Source organism: Coregonus lavaretus (genome assembly GCF_964263955.1).
Source record: "Coregonus lavaretus genome assembly, contig: HAP1_SCAFFOLD_3870, whole genome shotgun sequence".
Classification (NCBI taxonomy): domain Eukaryota; kingdom Metazoa; phylum Chordata; class Actinopteri; order Salmoniformes; family Salmonidae; genus Coregonus; species Coregonus lavaretus.
Window position 1 is genome coordinate 21,931 of NW_028164383.1, and position 21,505 is coordinate 43,435.

The window sequence follows — 21,505 nt, forward strand, 5'->3', positions numbered from 1 at the left end:
GGTCAGTGAGTTAAACAACACTGTCTCTAGTCATTTCTCCTCTCCCATTTTCCCATTTCTTTTGGTTGTTTTCATAATCCATAGGCTAATAATTTTTTCCATTTTCATAGTCCTAAAACAATATTAAATTAACACAACATTCCCTGTGTGTGTGTGTGTGTGTGTGTGTGTGTGTGTGTGTGTGTGTGTGTGTGTGTGTGTGTGTGTGTGTGTGTGTGTGTGTGTGTGTGTACTCCCTGGATGAGGTGATGTAATCTCATGTTTTGTCCACAGAAACCAACAGGAGAGATCAGAGTCAGAGATTCTCAGTGGTCAGTCATCCCAGAGTCATCAAACAGACCTGGCCTCCATATTCAGTGTATGTGGTCCTGTTATGTACATTTGTTTTTGTTTACCTCAAGTAAAGTTGATCTGTCAATCATTCATTCATGTGTTAATGAGAAAGCATTTAGTCTCTTGCTTAACTTATTTACTTGATTTATTTCAGTTGCTTGAAGAGAATATTATGACATTTGTGAAGAACGAGCTAAAGAGGTTCAAGAGGATTCTTAGTCCAGAACTCCCAGAAGGCTTTGAGAGTCAGAAGCAGGATAAGGAAGTGGTGGATGCTGAAGATGAGAAGCAGGAGAGCAGTGCCAGAGAGGGGGCTCTGAAGATCACACTGCGGTGACAGAGGAAGGCCCTCAAAATTGTCAAAGACTCCAGCCACCCTAGTCATAGACTGTTCTCTCTGCTACCGCACGGCAAGCGGTACCGGAGTGCCAAGTCTAGGTCCAAAAGACTTCTCAACAGCTTCTACCCCCAAGCCATAAGACTCCTGAACAGCTAATCATGGCTACCCGGACTATTTGCACTGCCCCCCCACCCCATCCTTTTTACGCTGCTGCTACTCTGTTAAGTATTTATGCATAGTCACTTTAACTCTACCCACATGTACATATTACCTCAACTACCTCAACTAGCCGGTGCCCCCGCACATTGACTATGCAACGGTACCCCCCTGTATATATAGCCTCCCTACTGTCACTTTATTTTACTGTATATATAGCCTCCCTACTGTCACTTTATTTTACTTCTGCTCTTTTTTTCTCAACACTTTTTTGTTGTTGTTTTATTCTTACTTTTTTGTTTAAAATAAATGCACTGTTGGTTCAGGGCTGTAAGTAAGCATTTCACTGTAATGTCTGCACCTGTTGTATTCGGCGCATGTGACCAATAAAATTTGATTTGATTTGATTTGATTTGATTTGCACGTCCTGAGGAAAATGAACCAGAAGGAGCTTGCTGACACACTGGAGAAAAGTAAGAGCTGTCTGCCTCATGTTGAATGCTGTTATATAACATTTAAAAGCTGTTGCTAAAGTACAGCTAAACTAGCTGTGTAACTCAGTGATATTGTTGCAGCCTTAACACAACACCTAGTGACCTCATCAAGTAGCAGCAGGGATGTGTTGTGTTGATTAATTTAGACAGAGAGAAGAGGAGATACAGAGGAGAGAGAGAGAGAGAGAGAGAGAGAGAGAGAGAGAGAGAGAGAGAGAGAGAGAGAGAGAGAGAGAGAGAGAGAGAGAGAGAGAGAGAGAGAGAGAGAGAGAGAGAGAGAGAATACCAATAATAATATAATCAGTCACTCCAGTCTGTAATGCATTATGAAAACATTTACACATTTATACAGTCAGTTAAGAGAATAAATTACTTTTATTTAAAACTTTATAACAGTCCTACAATACTGTAGGCATTAAAACAGATGTAAAATTAATATCCTCTGTGTTATTTCTTCTTTCAGAAGAGCTTGCTGTGATTTGCCAACGTGAACTCAAATCTAATCTAAAGAAGAAGTTTCAATGTGTATTTGAGGGGATCGCTAAACAAGGAAATCCAACACTTCTCAATAAGATCTACACAGAGCTCTACATCACAGAGGGTGGAACAGGAGAGGTCAATAATGAACATGAGCTGAGACAGATTGAGACAACAACCAGGAAACAAGCAAGACCGGAGACTGCAATCAAATGTAACGACATCTTCAAACCCTTAACTGGACAAGACAAACTTATCAGAACTGTGCTGACAAAGGGAGTCGCTGGCATTGGAAAAACAGTCTCTGTGCAGAAGTTCATTCTGGACTGGGCTGAAGGAAAAGCAAATCAGGATGTCCAATTTGTATTTTCATTCCCTTTTCGGGAGCTGAATTTGATGAAAGGGGATGAACACACTTTGATTGAACTTCTCAATCACTTCTCAATGGAAACCAAAGAATCAAGAATCTCCAACTACGACAAGTACAAAGTTCTGTTAATCTTTGATGGTCTGGATGAGTGCCGACTGCCCCTAGACTTCCAGAAGAACAAGATATGTTGTGACGTCACAAATTCAACCTCAGTGGATGTTCTGCTGACAAATCTCATCAAGGGAAATCTGCTTCCCTCTGCTCTCCTCTGGATAACTTCCCGACCTGCAGCAGCCAATAAGATCCCTTCAGGGTGTGTTGACCAGGTGACAGAGGTACGAGGGTTCAATGACCCACAGAAGGAGGAGTATTTCAGGAAGAGATTCAGTGATGAGGACCTGGCCAACAGAATCATCTCACACATAAAGTCATCAAGGAGCCTCCACATCATGTGCCACATTCCAGTCTTCTGTTGGATTTCTGCAACAGTCCTTGAACACATGTTGAGTACAGACAAGACAGAAGAGATGCCCAAGACTCTGACTGAGATGTACACACACCTTGTGGAGTTTCATACCAAACAGAAGAATGAAAAGTATATTGGGAAAGAAGAGACAGGTCCACACTGGAATAAAGAGAGCATTCTGTCACTGGGAAAACTGGCTTTTCAACAGCTTATGAAGGGCAATCTGATTTTCTATGAAGAAGACCTGAAAGAGGCTGGCATTGATGTCAATGAAGCCTCAGTGTACTCAGGATTGTGCACACAGCTCTTTAAAGAGGAATGTGGGCTGTACCAGGACAAGGTGTACTGCTTCGTGCATCTGAGCATTCAGGAGTTTCTGGCTGCTGTATATGTGTTCCTCTCATTCATCAACAACAATGAGAATCTAATGGCCAAACCTCAATCAACGTCCAGGAACTTTTTTGCGCTTTTCAGAGACAAGCCTGAAGTTACTTTCTACAAGAGTGCTGTGGATAAAGCCTTACAAAGTGAGACAGGAAACCTGGACCTTTTCCTCCGCTTCCTTCTGGGCCTCTCACTGGAGTCCAATCAGAAGCACTTACGAGGTCTACTGACAAAGACAAGATTCAGCTCACAGAGCCATGAAGAAACAGTCAAGAACATCAAGGAGAAGATCAGGGAGAATCCCTCTCCAGAGAGGTGCATCAATCTGTTCCACTGTCTGAATGAACTGAATGACCATTCTCTAGTGAAGGAGATCCAAAGCTTCCTGAGATCAGGAAGGCTCTCAGAAGAAGAACTGTCACCTGCACAGTGGTCAGCTCTGGTCTTTGTGTTGCTGACTTCAGAAAAGGAGCTGGATGTGTTTGACCTGAAGAAATACTCCAGATCAGAGGAAGGTCTTCTGAGGCTGCTGCCAGTGGTCAAAGCCTCCAGAGCTGCTCTGTGAGTACATAAAATGACATTTAAGTACTAATCATCAGGAAGAAATATTCAGTTTAGAGAAATATATGTATTATTGAAAAACATATTGAACAATGCATTGATGTTCACATTAGTATAACAATATGACCATACAATTCTAGGAGACGGAAGATGAATCTATATGTTGTATAAGAGAATAAACCAAATGCATCTGCCATTGTCCTTCTACACTACTGGTGTTAAATTAACAGTGTGTTTGTGATATCATGATGATCTCTTTGTCAGGCTGTCAGGCTGTGGAGTCACAGAGGAAGGCTGTGCTTCTCTGGTCTCAGCTCTGAAGTCAAACCCCTCACACCTGAGAGAGCTGGATCTGAGTAACAATGACCTGAAGGATTCAGGAGTGAAGCTGCTCTCTGCTGGACTGGGGAATCCCCACTGTAAACTGGAGACTCTGAGGTCAGTATTCCTGTAGTTGGTCAACAAGTGATAACTGTTCACCAGATCCACATGTGTTTACCAGGCACACATAGTCCACACCATATGTGTTTGGACAGTGAAGCTTACAGTTTTACATTAGGTGCTATGCTCCAGCATTTTGGATTTGGGATATAATGTTTCATATTAGACAACAGTACAGAATGTCACCTTTTATTTGATGTTAATGGTAAGAGGTTAGCATGTTTTGTTGTAGCCTCTGTAACTTTCTCATTCATTAATATTAATGATTCATTCATGATTTTTCTTAATCAAGGCATCATCAGGATTAATTTAGTAGTGTTTAGAAACATGTTATCTACTCACTTTGACAGAAGATTACTCCAGTCATCATCCACCATTCAGTTACTATCGGACAAAACATAACCCAAAACACAACCAAAACAAACTGCAAATGCAACCAACTAGTTTACAACCAAATACTAAACTTTTGACTACTTTAATGCATTATAAGTGAATTGGTCAGAATATGTTTGACCTCGTCAAATGGGGGGAATAGACACATAAAGTGCTTCATTTCTAAACGGTGAAACAGATATGTTTTCAAATACCCTAAAATAAAAGGTGATATTATATACTGTCACCTCATATGAAACATTTGATCTCAAATCCAAAATGTTGGAGTACAGAGCCACATTTAAAATGTTAGCTTCACTGTCAAAATAGATATGGTGTGGACTGTATACTCAATACAATCTAAATCTGATACCTCACTGTCTGTCTTTTGTCTGATACTGCTTTTTAAACTGGTCTGGTCAGTCTACTCAAATATTTGTAATATGCATTTTTCTATCTACAAGCAATACTTAGATAATTTGTCATTTCTAATAATGATACATCCCTTTATAAATATATATGGCAGGTTTCAGGACGCTGATGTTTCTGAAAATGTTTAAAAAATATACTGCCACAATTTTTACCACCAAAGCATAACAGTGTGGTTTAAAATGATTTTACTCTTTGCAGGCTGTCAGGCTGTCTAGTCACAGAGGAAGGCTGTTCTTCTCTGGTCTCAGCTCTGAAGTCAAACCCCGCACACCTGAGAGAGCTGGATCTGAGTAACAATGACCTGAAGGATTCAGGAGTGAAGCTGCTCTCTGCTGGACTGGGGAATCCCCACTGTAAACTGGAGACTCTGAGGTCAGTATTCCTGTAGTTGGTCAACAAGTGATAACTGTTCACCAGATCCACATGTGTTTACCAGGCACACATAATCCACACCATATGTGTTTGGACAGTGAAGCTTACAGTTTTAAATTTGACGCTATGCTCCAGCATTTTGGATTTGAGATAGAATGTTTCATATTAGGCAACAGAACAGAATGTCACCTTTTATTTGAGGCTTTTATTTTCATACACATCTGTGTTACTGTTTAGAAATGAAAGCACTTTATGTATCTAGTTCTTGTGGTGTAAAGACAACTATGCTGATAATGCTGTGATGATAAGAAGTCCGCTTACAGTGTTCTTTGATTATAAAGATTTATTGTATCAAAGTTCACAGTATTAATTTACAGATATCTGCAGTTATATCTGGAGAGAAACGGCCAATCTGTTGATCCCATATGTTGTCTCTCTCTCAGTCCTTTGTTTAAGACATGGTATTTATATCCTATATGACATAGTATGGCGTGATTTTTTATACCCAATCCCTGTCTTTTCTACATATCTTCCCATATCCTCTTTTCCAGGAACTTAGTAATGCTTTCCAGATGTTTCAGAAAGCAGAGCCAAGTTCCTCTAACACACTTTTGCAAAACGTCAGCACAATCATAGACCCTCAGACACTACATTCTCCCATTTGAAAAAGTCGTAATAATTTTGACAAATTCACTTATATTGTATTGAAGTAGTCATAAGTTTAGTATTTGGTCCCATATTCCTTACCCACAGTGATTACATCACGCTTTTGATTCTGCAATCTTGTTGAATGCATTTGCAGTTTGTTTTGGTTGTGTTTTGGATTATGTTTTTCTAATAGAAACTGAATGGTGAATAATGTCCTGTCATTTTGGAGTCACTTCACTTGTATTGTCAGTAAGAATAGAAGATGTTTCTGAACACTTCTACATTCATGTGGATGCTACCATGAATATGAATAATCATGAATGAATCGTGAATGATGATCAATGAGAAAGTTACAGAGGAACAAGGATCATACCCCCTCTGTTATTGGTAATGGTGAGAGGTTAGCATGTTTTGTTGTAGCCTCTGTAACTTTCTCACTCATTATTATTCAGGATTCATTCATGATTAATCTTAATCAAGGCATCATCAGGATTAATTTAGTAATGTTTAGAAACATGTTAATTACTCACTTAGACAGAAAATTACTCCAGTCATCATCCACCATTCAGTTACTATTGGGCAAAACATGACCCAAAACACAACCAAAACAACCTGCAAATGCAACCAACGAGTTTGGGACCAAATAATAAACTTTTGACTACTTTAATACACTGTAAGTGAAATGGTCAGAATACGTTTGACTTCGTCAAATGTGGGGACTAGATACATAAAGTGCTTTCATTTCTAAACGGTGAAACAGATATGTATTAAAATACCCTAAAATAAAAGGTGACATTATATACTGTCACCTCATATGAAACATTTGATCTCAAATCCAAAATGCTGGATTATAGAGCCACATTTAAAATGTTAGCTTCACTGTCAAAATATATATGGTGTGGACTGTATACTCAATACAATATAATTCTGATACCTCACTGTCTGTCTTTTGACTGATACTGCTTTTTAAACTGCTCTGGTCAGTCTACTCAAATATTTGTCATATGCATTTTTCTATCTACAAGCAATACTTTGATAATTTGTCATTTCTAATAATGATACATTCATTTATGAATAGATATGGCAGGTTTCAGGACACTGATGTATCTGAACATTTTGAAAAAATATACTGCCACTATTTTTACCACCAAAGAATAGCAATGTGGTTTTAATATGATTTGACTCTTTGCAGGCTGTCAGGCTGTCTAGTCACAGAGGAAGGCTGTGCTTCTCTGGTCTCAGCTCTGAAGTCAAACCCCTTACACCTGAGAGAGCTGGACCTGAGCTACAATCACCCAGGAGACTCAGGAGTCAGACTGCTCTCTGCTGGACTGGAGGATCCACACTGCAGACTGGAGAAACTCAAGTATGTAGAGGGTTTATGTCAATGTTCATATCAGACATGTTGGAGTTATCAGGCTAGTTAAGACAAACATTCTGACCACCACTTGGACTAAGTTATATAAAGACTGTGTGTGTGTGTGTGTGTGTGTGTGTGTGTGTGTGTGTGTGTGTGTGTGTGTGTGTGTGTGTGTGTGTGTGTGTGTGTGTATGTGTGTGTGTGTGTGTGTGTGTGTGTGTGTGTGTGTGTGTGTGTGTGTGTGTGTGTGTGTGTGTGTGTGTTTGTGTGTGTGTGTGTGTGTGTGTGTGTGTGTGTGTGTGTGTGTGTGTGTGTGTGTGTGAGTTCAGGTGTATCCTTCAATGACTGTCTGTTCTTCTGCTTACCGCTACAGTGTGGAACATGGTGGAGAGAACACAATGAAACCTGTACTTAGAAAATGTGAGTGTTGACTGCTGTGAAGAATATGACTAAGAATAAGTCTTAATTCAAGTGAAGTCAAAGTCAAAGACCACCATCATTACTTACTTGGTCATATTAAATATCAGCTGTAGTTCTACAGAAGCACAAATCAGGGACACCAAAGTTTACAAAGAGTTGCTTTGACAATGTGTGTGTCTGTGTGTGTGTGTGACGTGTTCCTGTTACATTAGAAATGTGTGTGTGTGTTCATTCATGCATGCATGAAGGTGTGTGTGTGTGTGTGTGTGTGTGTGTGTTCAGGGTGTATGTGTGTTCAGGATGTGTGTGTGTGTGTGTGTGTAATTAATGTCTGTGTGTGTGTGTGTGGCGTGTTCGTGTTACGTTAGAAATGTGTGTGTGTGTGTGTGTCCAGTGTGTGTGTGTGTTCAGGATGTGTGTGTGTGTGTGTGTGTAATTAATGGGAATAAGTGTGTTTTATATTACCATACAGTATAACATATGATCATTCAACAAGTCTCAAGTTACCTTAACTTCTCCTTTTGATACCTAGAAACATCTACATTAAATGAATTAGTGTGAAAAGTGAGTTAACATTCTAATGTGAATGATGATGATTTCTAATATTGTGTCTGGTTTCATCCATCAGATGTCTGTGATCTCACACTGGACCTAAACACAGTAAACAGACTCCTCTCTCTGTCTGAGGAGAACAGAAAGGTGACACGTAGGAGAGAGAAGCAGCCGTATCCTGATCACCCAGAGAGATTTGAGGTCTGTAATCAGGTGCTGTGTAGAGAGGGTCTGACTGGGCGCTGTTACTGGGAGGTAGAGTGGAGTGGGAGAGGGGCTGGTATAGGAGTGGCATATAAAGGAATCAGCAGGAGAGGAGGGGGTAGTGACTGTGGGATTGGATGGAATGACAAGTCCTGGAGTCTGACCTGCTCTGACAACCGTTACTCTGCCTGTCACAATAATAAGTCCACTACCATAGACGTCCCCTCCTCCAGCTCCCACAGAGTAGGAGTGTATCTGGACTGGCCAGCCGGCACTCTGTCCTTCTACAGAGTCTCCTCTGACACACTGACCCACCTGTACACATTCCACTCCACATTCACTGAGCCCCTCTATCCAGGGTTTAATGTTTGGTATGACTCTTCAGTGTCCCTGTAAATAATACCCATGGTAACACTGACACACACACACACACACACACACACACACACACACACACACACACACACACACACACACACACACATACGTGTTTATAGACAATATCAGGACTTATGACAAAAATGTGACATATTGGGACATGCCTTTCCCAAGGTCCAAGAGACCTGGGAATCAGAATAGTTTGGTCCCATGATTCTAGGAATACATCCATCTGTTGAGATTTTGTCTAGGGCTATATTTTGTTCAGACCTGATTTTAATAGTATATATGAGGACTTTTTCGGGTTCATGTGACATATAAGGCCCATAGCAACAGCAGCCCATAGATACACACTGATTTTCAGGTTTATGTGACTTATGAAGAACCTGTAAATAGGGTCTGTATTTGAACGTGGTTCCGGTTACATGTTGAAATGTCTGCATAAGGATCATGGGTGTACAATACTTAACTAAAGCTTTAAAAAAAATATTATAATAATCATGCTCACCAGATAGGTAACCTTCAACAGAAATGCCTATCCATGTTCACATAGCTCATAAATATAATATATTCTCAGTCTACTGTTTAAGTCGTATTATTGTTATTTATAACAATACATTTGCAGTCAATATTCATGTAAAAAAAGAGGGAACACTTGATGCCTTACTTTTATTGAGTGCCAGTGAAAATATGCAAATTAACAAATCAATTGAACACCCAGAATAGACCACCTACACTTTGCCTCCTTCCCTGCTATGCACAAGGCAGTAGAAATGGCATGTTTGAAATGAATGAGAAACTCTCTATTAAAGCATCCAGCTTCTATGAAACATGACAGTGTACATTCAGCTAACCTGTCTAAATAACATAGGGATTTACATCATAGTTACATAGTGCAAGTTACCATACACAAGGCCTGTTACAAGCACCCATTGACATGGTAATAGTTTAACAGTAATTTAAACACCTTGCCACATTCAACAACTTGTGGTTAAGAACAAAGTGCTTCTGAAAACTTATGAACAATAACAATCCCTTTAAGTACTGTTTATCTCTTTTCCCTGTCAATGAGAGCAGAGTATTAACCTATATCATCAACTGTTATCCCAAAAAAATGTGACCATAAGTGGCAAACATATGCTCATTAATAGCCCTCAATTATACATAAACATACGAACATGTGGGATCTACAGTCGAGCCTATGTGGCATGTTTGTACAAGAACCAACAATATAAATCATTTAAGGAAAATAAAATAATATGAACATGAAACCCACAGATATTAACACTATCTGAGGAGAAGCTGATTGAAATTGGAATTGAATGGTACCTGAGCTACAGTTGGCATGCTCTGGTTCTATCTATTCATCTTCCTTTTTAATGCTACATTTCTGTTGTGGATGTAGTATTTGATAGCAACCCAGTCTCTGTCTTTCAGAGCTACTGGCTCTGCTTGGAGGCAGGAGTCACAGTCCTTTTTACCTGGTATTCTGCAGCTTGTTATGAAATTAAGCAAATGCCGCTCAACAGCTTTCACTTCATCACCTGTCCACTTGCTTCTCACCTTCACAGCTTTCATAAATGGAAACAAAATACAACTGATTAACAATGAGCTTTGCTAAAGTGACAAATGGAGGATATGATACAAAGGATTATAGTTAGTAGTTATATGATGTTATAAATACATGTGAATACAAAATACTTACTAACCTTGCTTTCCTTTGGAGCACTTTGAGGATGCTTGGGATGTGACTATTTTACCATGTCTTGGTTGTGTGTTGCTCATGTGTACGTTATCCAAGGTGGTTGACTCAGGAGTGCCCTCCATGTTGTCCAGGGTGGTTGACTCAGAAGTGCCCTCCATGTTGTCCAGGGTGGTTGACTCAGAAGTGCCCTCCATGTTGTCCAGGGTGGTTGACTCTGGTGTTTGCCTCAGAAGTGTCTGGTCCCTAGAAGTCTCTGTTGTTGAGCCTTTGCAAAGTAATAATGACTGTGATTATGTTCTATGAGCTTTATGACAATACGTTTGCTTGCTTGTATTATTCACTGTAAACAACCTCAATGTCAGGCAATATGCAATTCTACATTAGATATTAACTGATATTTGAGATATAAACATAAACTGATTGCAAATCCATAAATGTGGAATTACTTATCACCACCAATGTGATTGTTTAAAAACAGATAGAGGATCATTTCGATAATCCCCACAGAAATGTGCATTTATATGACATAACTTAAAGATATTACCACATATATACAAGTCAGGATACCTTTGCATTGATGTAGGTCAGCAATGGTTTCTTCACTGGAATCATCATCACTCATTTCTACTTCATCTGGTTGGGTAAAAAACATTTACGGCCAATTATTTAAATTAAGGACTAACAACACTTATAATAGTTATATTTGAAGTGGCTAAAAACTATATTTCAAACAAAATTTTACCTTCAGGATTGACCTCAATGTCATCCAGCCCTTTCCCCTGCAGGTAAGGCAGTCTTCCTTTTTCGATTGCTATCAACAGTTTGCTGACTTTTGCGAGCTGCAGGGTACTCTCTGGAAGCCGATAGAATTCTCTATGGACACGGATGTCATGTCCTAGAAAGGTGGCAAGTTGATCCATTTCATTTTCTTTGAGGTTAGTAGTGTGGACAAAGTGGCGACTTGTTTCCGCAATCTTGTTGAGGTGAGTGCCTCTGGGTTCTTTGCACCACATTGTTTGCATACTTGCGAAAGCAGTCGGAGCCTCTGTAATGGGAAAGGACACCTGGCCGTGTAAACATGTACACATTTTCTTTGTGGACTTGACACTCTTTTCTGCTTATCATGAGGAGGTCCATAGCAGTGATCATGTCAGGGGTTAGAAGCACTGGAACCTTTCTTGACCTTTTACCTCGAATCTCAACTCTCTCAAAGTGCTCTGCAAGCTTCCTCTCGAAGTCAGTAAGGCCCCTCACAATGTCTGGATTCAGCTCCGTAAGATCCCTGGATGTGAAAGACTGAAGCTCCATTTTTGAAACTTCCCCTTCCCTCCTTCTGTTAAATAGTACTACCTGCGTCAAAGTCACTTTAGCAAGATTTCCAAAGCTTTTGCTGTTGGGTTCTTCCTCAAGGTCCTTCATACACTTAGCACGCTCAGTAGCAAGAAACGTGTGCAGCACCGACACATCCTCTGTAAAGGGTAAAACCTGTGGTTTATTCCATTTGGCTTGTTGAAGTGTACCCAATGCGGCAGCTGAAATGGACTCTGTCCACTTTTTCTGATGTAAAGTGGCAAATTGCTTTGCAGACTCTGCAACAGCAGGGCGATTTGCAATGATGGCATTGCATTGAATAATGCCTGCAACTTTGGCTAAACTGTGTCCCAATTTCAAAGCCAATGATGGGATTTTATACGAGTTGCTTTCGACATCATAACCAGCAACATATCTTACTGCCTGTATCACATGGGGAAAGTTACAGGGCATAACAAGGACTTCGGTGCTCTTCAAAGGTGTTATAGCCCTTGCCGTTATCAATAGTCTTGCCATCTCTCTAATTTTTTGGCGTATGTAGTCATTCCTTCTCTCATATGGTTTCCTGGAATTCAACAGTGACTCGCCGATACAAAGGAATTCAGTTTCACTCCTTACAACCGAGGAAACGTCATCCTGGTTCATTTCACAAGCAATCTTCCAAACAGTTTCCTTAACTGAGTCAGGTCTTGGTAAGTGCAGTTGAATCCGTTTTCGCCCAACTTGAGGCTCTCCCTCAACAGACTTCTTCGGGCAGTTTCTCACATGTCTCCATAGGGAATTTCTTGCATACAGTCCTTCGCATAATTTGCAGTGACGGTAGTCATCAGATGGTTTTGCATTACTAGGTCTTTTACAGGCAACCATCTCTCCAGTGCCACAGCTTGCCACTTCAGTATTATGGTCAAAGTTTCATCTCTTCTTAAGAGAGCGTAACAACTCTCTTCTTTTGTGGGATCCTTTATTAAAACTGAAAGCCATTGCAACATCAGGCTTTTCACTGTGGATGGATTCGAGGTGTCTTGCCAATTTATAAATGGCCTTTTTACAATAAAGACAAAATTGCTTCTTGTTGTACTTGCTTCCTTTTGCTGTTATTGACAAAGGTGTGACATTTATGGAACTTTTCTGGTGTGATGTGTTCTCTAATGAATTGGCACTGCAGCTTATTACTGAAGTACAAGGATTGCTGCACATCTTTGAATAACTTAATGTTCTTGGCTTCTCTGAACTGGTGGTACTATTCCCACTGTGTGCTGTAACATTCCCTAATGGTGTGTTCTCTGACAATTTGTGGTGGAGATTCTTTTCTGTGGTTTTATATTCCTTACTACAAGAACTTGTAGTACTTATAATAGAAGCATCCGAGGAATTGCCACATGAGTCTGGAAGATAGTCTGCAGCATCCGAAGATTCATCAAGGTCTGAAGGAAAATGGAGAAAAAAAAGCATCTAATTCTGTCAATAACTTTATACATGTATTAATACCTAGGGTATCATACTCCCTACAGTACCATCACATTGTGCATAACACCTACATACTCACAGAAAAATGTATTCTAGTAAACTGATTGAAAGACCTCTGTCTCTCAGCTATCTCTTCTCATAACGATCCTCACAACGATCATGACGGCGCCTCAGATTTTGCAGATGGCGGCTTTTTCTAAGCTGTACAAATTTCTACAATGTTTCCTCACATCAAAAATACCACAATGTGTTAACAAAGAACATGAACTATTTTATCTAATGACAAGAATGCAGCTTTCTTACCTGCTTTGCAGTAGGACACTGGAAGGGTACAATTCCACTGGACTTGCTTGCCTTGAATGAAATTATGAAGAATAAATATTTGTTTGTAATAACACAGTACCGTAACAATAAATTAGGATATTATACATTATACTGTATGTGAAAATAATTTGGGTTAAGAAATTGACAATACTGTTTTATAGATGACCTATAAATGAAAAAAGGAATATGTGGATCTGGGGTTTTTAAGCAAGACTCTATAGAAATGGTTAAAACTTTACAATATCTGCTAACCAACAATATGAGGACCGTGTAACACACACACTCTACTCTGGTTGGGTCATACCATATCGGGACGTCATCTGAAACACATTTACGTCTTGAACAGCCTTAGTACCAAATGAGGACTTGACGACTGAACACATCTAGAGTCAAGGTTCCTGACTTTGAGTTATCCTTTTGATGTCAAAGAAAGCTCACAACCTTAAAAGTAATGTAAATGGGTCAACTGCAATATAAATTAAATCACGCAAATTGATAAGAAATATGTTAAATGGGCAAAAACATTGCCCCAAAAATACAAAAACATAGGCATTAGAGAGAATAAAGATTAATTTTATGTTTTGAGGGGCGGTTAGTTCTGTCAAATGGTCGGGCTAATTTTGTTTATGCTATGATATCGAAACAAGTTATGGGAATTTTGATATTGTGAACATTTTACACAAAAGGTTGGTTGTAATACAGTAAAAAGCCATGTAATTTATATATTGGAATGAACTGAGACAACAATTTAATTTAAATAGAAAATATCTACAATAAATGTATAATAACCTGTTGGAAGGATGAAGTGGATCTCTGTCTCACTTCTGGGTCTGCTGAAGGTTGAGCTGGGATCTTGTCACTTGGTGTCTGCAACGAAATACAACAATAACATGTCAGAAATATTGTGTTTTATAATATACAGTGAGGGAAAAAAGTATTTGATCCCCTGCTGATTTTGTACGTTTGCCCACTGACAAAGAAATGATCAGTCTATAATTTTAATGGTAGGTTTATTTGAACAGTGAGAGACAGAATAACAACAAAATAATCCAGAAAAACGCATGTCAAAAATGTTATAAATTGATTTGCATTTTAATGAGGGAAGTAAGTATTTGACCCCCTCTCAATCAGAAAGATTTCTGGCTCCCAGGTGTCTTTTATACAGGTAATGAGCTGAGATTAGGAGCACACTCTTAAAGGGAGTGCTCCTATTCTCAGTTTGTTACCTGTATAAAAGACACCTGTCCACAGAAGCAATCAATCAGATTCCAAACTCTCCACCATGGCCAAGACCAAAGAGTTCTCCAAGGATGTCAAGGACAAGATTGTAGACCTACACAAGGCTGGAATGGGCTACAAGACCATCGCCAAGCAGCTTGGTGAGAAGGTGACAACAGTTGGTGCGATTATTCGCAAATGGAAGAAACACAAAATAACTGTCAATCTCCCTCGGCCTGGGGCTCCATGCAAGATCTCACCTCGTGGAGTTGTAATGATCATGAGAACAGTGAGGAATCAGCCCAGAACTACACGGGAGGATATTGTCAATGATCTCAAGGCAGCTGGGACCATAGTCACCAAGAAAACAATTGGTAACACACTACGCCGTGAAGGACTGAAATCCTGCAGCGCCCGCAAGGTCCCCCTGCTCAAGAAAGCACATATACAGGCCCGTCTGAAGTTTGCCAATTAACATCTGAATGATTCAGAGGATAACTGGGTGAAAGTGTTGTGGTCAGATGAGACCAAAATCGAGCTCTTTGGCATCAACTCAACTCGCCGTGTTTGGAGGAGGAGGAATGCTGCCTATGACCCCAAGAACACCATCCCCACCGTCAAACATGGAGGTGGAAACATTATGCTTTGGGGGTGTTTTTCTGCTAAGGGGACAGGACAACTTCACCGCATCAAAGGGACGATGGACGGGGCCATGTACCGTCAAATCTTGGGTGAGAACCTCCTTCCCTCAGCCAGGGCATTGAAAATGGGTCGTGGATGGGTATTCCAGCATGACAATGACCCAAAACACACGGCCAAGACAACAAAGGAGTGGCTAAAGAAGAAGCACATTAAGGTCCTGGAGTGGACTAGCCAGTCTCCAGACCTTAATCCCATAGAAAATCTGTGGAGGGAGCTGAAGGTTCGAGTTGCCAAACGTCAGCCTCAAAACCTTAATGACTTGGAGAAGATCTGCAAAGAGGAGTGGAACAAAATCCCTCCTGAGATGTGTGCAAACCTGGTGGCCAACTACAAGAAACGTCTGACCTCTGTGATTGCCAACAAGGGTTTTGCCACCAAGTACTAAGTCATGTTTTGCAGAGGGGTCAAATACTTATTTCCCTCCATTAAAATGCAAATCAATTAATAACATTTCTGATATGCGTTTTTCAGGATTTTTTTGTTGTTATTCTGTCTCTCACTGTTCAAATAAACCTACCATTAAAATTACAGACTGATCATGTCTTTGTCAGTGGGCAAACGTACAAAATCAGCAGGGGATCAAATACTTTTTTCCCTCACTGTAGATCATATCTAATTAATAAACTAATGATCATACTCAGTTCAGTCACAATATATTCCTACCACCTGTCAATCATAATCGCCTTTGGGGTGAGACTCATTGCTGAGGTCAAGGGCTGCATTGACCACAAATGTTAGGAAAGATAATTCATATGTGGATCTGGGCTTTTTATGCAAGACTCTATAGAAATGGTTAAAACTGTACAATATCTGCTAACCAACAATATGAGGACCGTGTAACACACACACTCTACTCTGGTTGGGTCCTACCATATCGGGACGTCATCTGAAACACATTTACGTCTTGAACAGCCTTAGTACCAAATGAGGACTTGACGACTGAACACATCTAGAGTCAAGGTTCCTGACTTTGAGTTATCCTTTTGTTGTCAAAGAAAGCTCACAACCTTAAAAGTAATGTAAATGGATCAACTGCCATATAAATTAAATCACGCAAATTGATAAGAAATATGTTAAATGGGCAAAAACATTGCCCCAAAAATACAAAAACATAGGCATTAGAGAGAATAAAGATTAATTTTATGTTTTGAGGGGCGGTTAGTTCTGTCAAATGGTTGGGCTAATTTTGTTTACGCTATGATATCGAAACAAGTTATGGGAATGTTGATTTTGTGAACATTTTACACAAAAGGTTGGTTGTAATACAGTAAAAAGCCATTTAATTCATATTTTGGAATGAACTGAGACAACAATTTAATTTAAATAGAAAAGATCTACAATAAATGTGTAATAACCTGTTGGAAGGATGAAGTGGATCTCTGTCTCACTTCTGGGTCTGCTGAAGGTTGAGCTGGGATCTTGTCACTTGGTGTCTGCAACGAAATACAACAATAACATGTCAGAAATATTGTGTTTTATAATATAGATCATATCTATTTAGTAAACTAATGATCATACTCAGTTCAGTCACAATATATTCCTACCACCTGTCTATCATAATCGCCTTTGGGGTGAGACTCATTGCTGAGGTCAAGGGCTGCATTGACCACAGATGTTAGGAAAGATAATTCATATGTGGATCTGGGCTTTTTATGCAAGACTCTATAGAAATGGTTAAAACTGTACAATATCTGCTAACCAACAATATGAGGACCGTGTAACACACACACTCTACTCTGGTTGGGTCATACCATATCGGGACGTCATCTGAAACACATTTACGTCTTGAACAGCCTTAGTACCAAATGAGGACTTGACGACTGAACACATCTGGAATCAAGGTTCCTGACTTTGAGTTATCCTTTTGTTGTCAAAGAAAGCTCACCACCTTAAAAGTAATGTAAATGGATCAACTGCCATATAAATTAAATCACGCAAAAAGATAAGAAATATGTTAAATGGGCAAAAACATTGCCCCAAAAATACAAAAACATAGGCATTAGAGAGAATAAAGATTAATTTTATGTTTTGAGGGGCGGTTAGTTCTGTCAAATGGTCGGGCTAATTTTGTTTACGCTATGATATCGAAACAAGTTATGGGAATGTTGATTTTGTGAACATTTTACACAAAAGGTTGGTTGTAATACAGTAAAAAGCCATTTAATTCATATTTTGGAATGAACTGAGACAACAATTTAATTTAAATAGAAAATATCTACAATAAATATGTAATAACCTGTTGGAAGGATGAAGTGGATCTCTGTCTCACTTCTGGGTCTGCTGAAGGTTGAGCTGGGATCTTGTCACTTGGTGTCTGCAACGAAATACAACAATAACATTTCAGAAATATTGTGTTTTATAATATAGACCATATCTATTTTGTAAACTAATGATCATACTCAGTTCAGTCACAATATATTCCTACCACCTGTCTATCATAATCGCCTTTGGGGTGAGACTCATTGCTGAGGTCAAGGGCTGCATTGACCACAGATGTTATGAAAGATAATTAATATATGGATCTGGGCTTTTTATGCAAGACTCTATAAAAATGGTTAAAACTGTACAATATCTGCTAACCAACAATATGAGGACCGTGTAACACACACACACTCTACTCTGGTTGGGTCATACCATATCGGGACGTAATCTGAAACACATTTACGTCTTGAACAGCCTAATTACCAAATGAGGACTTGACGACTGAACACATCTGGAGTCAAGGTTCCTGACTTTGAGTTATCCTTTTGTTGTCAAAGAAAGCTCACAACCTTAAAAGTAATGTAAATGGATCAACAGCCATATAAATTAAATCACGCAAATTGACAAGAAATATGTTAAATGGGCAAAAACATTACCCCAAAAATACAAAAAACATAGGCATTAGAGAGAATAAAGATTAATTTAATGTTTTGAGGGGCGGTTAGTTCTGTCAAATGGTCGGGCTAATTTTGTTTATGCTATGATATCAAAACAAGTTATGGGAATGTTGATATTGTGAACATTTTACACAAAAGGTTGGTTGTAATATAGTAAAAAGCCATGTAATTTATATATTGGAATGAACTGAGACAACAATTTAATTTAAATAGAAAAGATCTACAATAAATGTGTAATAACCTGTTGGAAGGATGAAGTGGATCTCTGTCTCACTTCTGGGTCTGCTGAAGGTTGAGCTGGGATCTTGTCATTTGGTGTCTGCAACGAAATACAACAATAACATGTCAGAAATATTGTGTTTTATAATATAGATCATATCTATTTCGTAAACTAATGATCATACTCAGTTCAGTCACAATATATTCCTACCACCTGTCAATCATAATCGCCTTTGGGGTGAGACTCATTGCTGAGGTCAAGGGCTGCATTGACCACAGATGTTAGGAAAGATAATTCATATATGGATCTGGGCTTTTTATGCAAGACTCTATAAAAATTGTTAAAACTGTACAATATCTGCTAACCAACAATATGAGGACCGTGTAACACACACACACTCTACTCTGGTTGGGTCATACCATATCGGGACGTCATCTGAAAGACATTTACGTCTTGAACAGCCTAATTACCAAATGAGGACTTGACGACTGAACACATCTAGAGTCAAGGTTCCTGACTTTGAGTTATCCTTTTGTTGTCAAAGAAAGCTCACAACCTTAAAAGTAATGTAAATGGATCAACTGCCATATAAATTAAATCACGCAAATTGATAAGAAATATGTTAAATGGGCAAAAACATTGCCCCAAAAATACAAAAACATAGGCATTAGAGAGAATAAAGATTAATTTTATGTTTTGAGGGGCGGTTAGTTCTGTCAAACGGTCGGGCTAATTTTGTTTACGCTATGATATCGAAAAAAGTTATGGGAATGTTGATTTTGTGAACATTTTACACAAAAGGTTGGTTGTAATACAGTAAAAAGCCATTTAATTCATATTTTGGAATGAACTGAGACAACAATTTAATTTAAATAGAAAAGATCTACAATAAATGTGTAATAACCTGTTGGAAGGATGAAGTGGATATCTGTCTCACTTCTGGGTCTGCTGAAGGTTGAGCTGGGATCTTGTCACTTGGTGTCTGCAACGAAATACAACAATAACATGTCAGAAATATTGTGTTTTATAATATAGATCATATCTATTTAGTAAACTAATGATCATATTCAGTTCAGTCACAATATATTCCTACCACCTGTCAATCATAATCGCCTTTGGGGTGAGACTCATTGCTGAGGTCAAGGGCTGCATTGACCACAGATGTTAGGAAAGATAATTAATATATGGATCTGGCCTTTTTATGCAAGACTCTATAAAAATGGTTAAAACTGTACAATATCTGCTAACCAACAATATGAGGACCGTGTAACACACACACTCTACTCTGGTTGGGTCATACCATATCGGGACGTAATCTGAAACACATTTACGTCTTGAACAGCCTAATTACCAAATGAGGACTTACATTTACATTACATTTACATTTTAGTCATTTAGCAGACGCTCTTATCCAGAGCGACTTACAGGAGCAATTAGGGTTAAGTGCCTTGCTCAAGGGCACATTAACGTCATTTAGCAGACGCTCTTAGCCAGAGCGACTCACAAATTGGTGCGTTCACCCTATAGCCAGTGGGATAACCACTTTACAATTTGGGGGGGGGGGGGGGGGGGTTAGAAGGAACACTTTATCCTATCCCAGGTATTCCTTAAAGAGGTGGGGTTTCAAATGTCTCCGGAAGGTGGTGAGTGACTCCGCTGTCCTGGCGTCGTGAGGGAGCTTGTTCCACCATTGGGGTGCCAGAGCAGCGAACAGTTTTGACTGGGCTGAGCGGGAGCTATGCTTCCGCAGAGGAAGGGGAGCCAGCAGGCCAGAGGTGGATGAACGCAATGCCCTCGTTTGGGTGTAGGGACTGATCAGAGCCTGAAGGTACAGAGGTGCCGTTCCCCTCACTGCTCCATAGGCAAGCACCATGGTCTTGTACTTGACAACTGAACACATCTGGAATCAAGGTTCCTGACTTTGAGTTATCCTTTTGTTGTCAAAGAAAGCTCACCACCTTAAAAGTAATGTAAATGGATCAACTGCCATATAAATTAAATCACGCAAAAAGATAAGAAATATGTTAAATGGGCAAAAACATTGCCCCAAAAATACAAAAAAACATAGGCATTAGAGAGAACAAAGATTAATTTAATGTTTTGAGGGGCGGTTAGTTCTGTCAAATGGTCGGGCTAATTTTGTTTATGCTATGATATCGAAACAAGTTATGGGAATGTTGATATTGTGAACATTTTACACAAAAGGTTGGTTGTAATACAGTAAAAAGCCATTTAATTCATATATAGGAATGAACTGAGACATCAATTTAATTTAAATAGAAAAGATCTACAATAAATGTGTAATAACCTGTTGGAAGGATGAAGTGGATCTCTGTCTCACTTCTGGGTCTGCTGAAGGTTGAGCTGGGATCTTGTCACTTGGTGTCTGCAACGAAACACAACAATAAATATTCTGTATTATACTCTATTTAATCAGTGTATACAGTTGAAGTCGGAAGTTTACATACACTTAGGTTGGAGTCATTAAAACTCGTTTTTCAACCACTCCACAAATTTCTTGTTAACAAACTATAGTTTTGGCAAGTTGGTTAGGACATCTACTTTGTGCATGATACAAGTAATTTTTCCAACAATTGTTTACAGACAGATGTTTTCACTTATAATTCACTGTATCACAATTCCAGTGGGTCAGAAGTTTACATACACTAAGTTGACTGTGCCTTTAAACAGCTTGGAAAATTCCAGAAAATGATGTCATGGCTTTAGAAGCTTCTGATAGGTTAATTGACATCATTTGAGTCAATTGGAGGTGTACCTGTGGATCTATTTCAAGGCCTACCTTCAAACTCAGTGCCTCTTTGCTTGACATCATGGGAAAATCAAAAGAAATCAGCCAAGACCTCAAAAAAAAATGTGTAGACCTTCACAAGTCTGGTTCATCCTTGGGAGCAATTTCCA

The 21,505-nt window shown here is 39.2% G+C and overlaps 2 protein-coding genes across 2 annotated transcripts; one reads left to right on the forward strand and one right to left on the reverse strand.

The window, feature by feature from the left end:
• Positions 1 to 2,358: 2,358 nt before the first annotated feature.
• Positions 2,359 to 9,200, forward strand: LOC311117085 (NLR family CARD domain-containing protein 3-like; the record flags this gene model as incomplete). Its single annotated transcript, XM_084192072.1, has 5 exons — positions 2,359 to 3,581; positions 5,025 to 5,198; positions 7,039 to 7,212; positions 7,580 to 7,626; positions 8,255 to 9,200. Coding segments are annotated over 5 exons (2,142 nt in total), but the record flags the coding sequence as incomplete, so codon positions are not given.
• A 589-nt stretch (positions 9,201 to 9,789) lies between these two features.
• LOC311117086 (uncharacterized protein) lies at positions 9,790 to 19,532 on the reverse strand. The gene is made up of 6 exons (XM_084192073.1): positions 19,491 to 19,532; positions 13,547 to 13,597; positions 13,126 to 13,200; positions 11,033 to 11,098; positions 10,470 to 10,730; positions 9,790 to 10,331 (listed from the first exon to the last, which is right to left on the reverse strand). The coding sequence occupies exons 4-6, from the start codon at positions 11,085 to 11,087 to the stop codon at positions 10,117 to 10,119; spliced, it is 531 nt and encodes a 176-aa protein (XP_084048199.1). The 5' UTR covers positions 11,088 to 11,098; positions 13,126 to 13,200; positions 13,547 to 13,597; positions 19,491 to 19,532; the 3' UTR covers positions 9,790 to 10,116.
• Positions 19,533 to 21,505: the final 1,973 nt, after the last annotated feature.

What these genes read in the sequence shown, in the direction of transcription:
- LOC311117086 (XM_084192073.1), bottom strand. Translation starts at nt 11,087, where the DNA reads ATGAGTGATGATGATTCCAGTGAAGAAACCATTGCTGACCTACATCAA. An exon ending in TGACCTACATCAATGCAAAG is followed by an intron (nt 10,731 to 11,032) that starts GTATCCTGACTT and finishes TACTTTGCAAAG; the next exon opens with GCTCAACAACAGAGACTTCT. An exon ending in GTGCTCCAAAGGAAAGCAAG is followed by an intron (nt 10,332 to 10,469) that starts GTTAGTAAGTAT and finishes CATTTATGAAAG; the next exon opens with CTGTGAAGGTGAGAAGCAAG.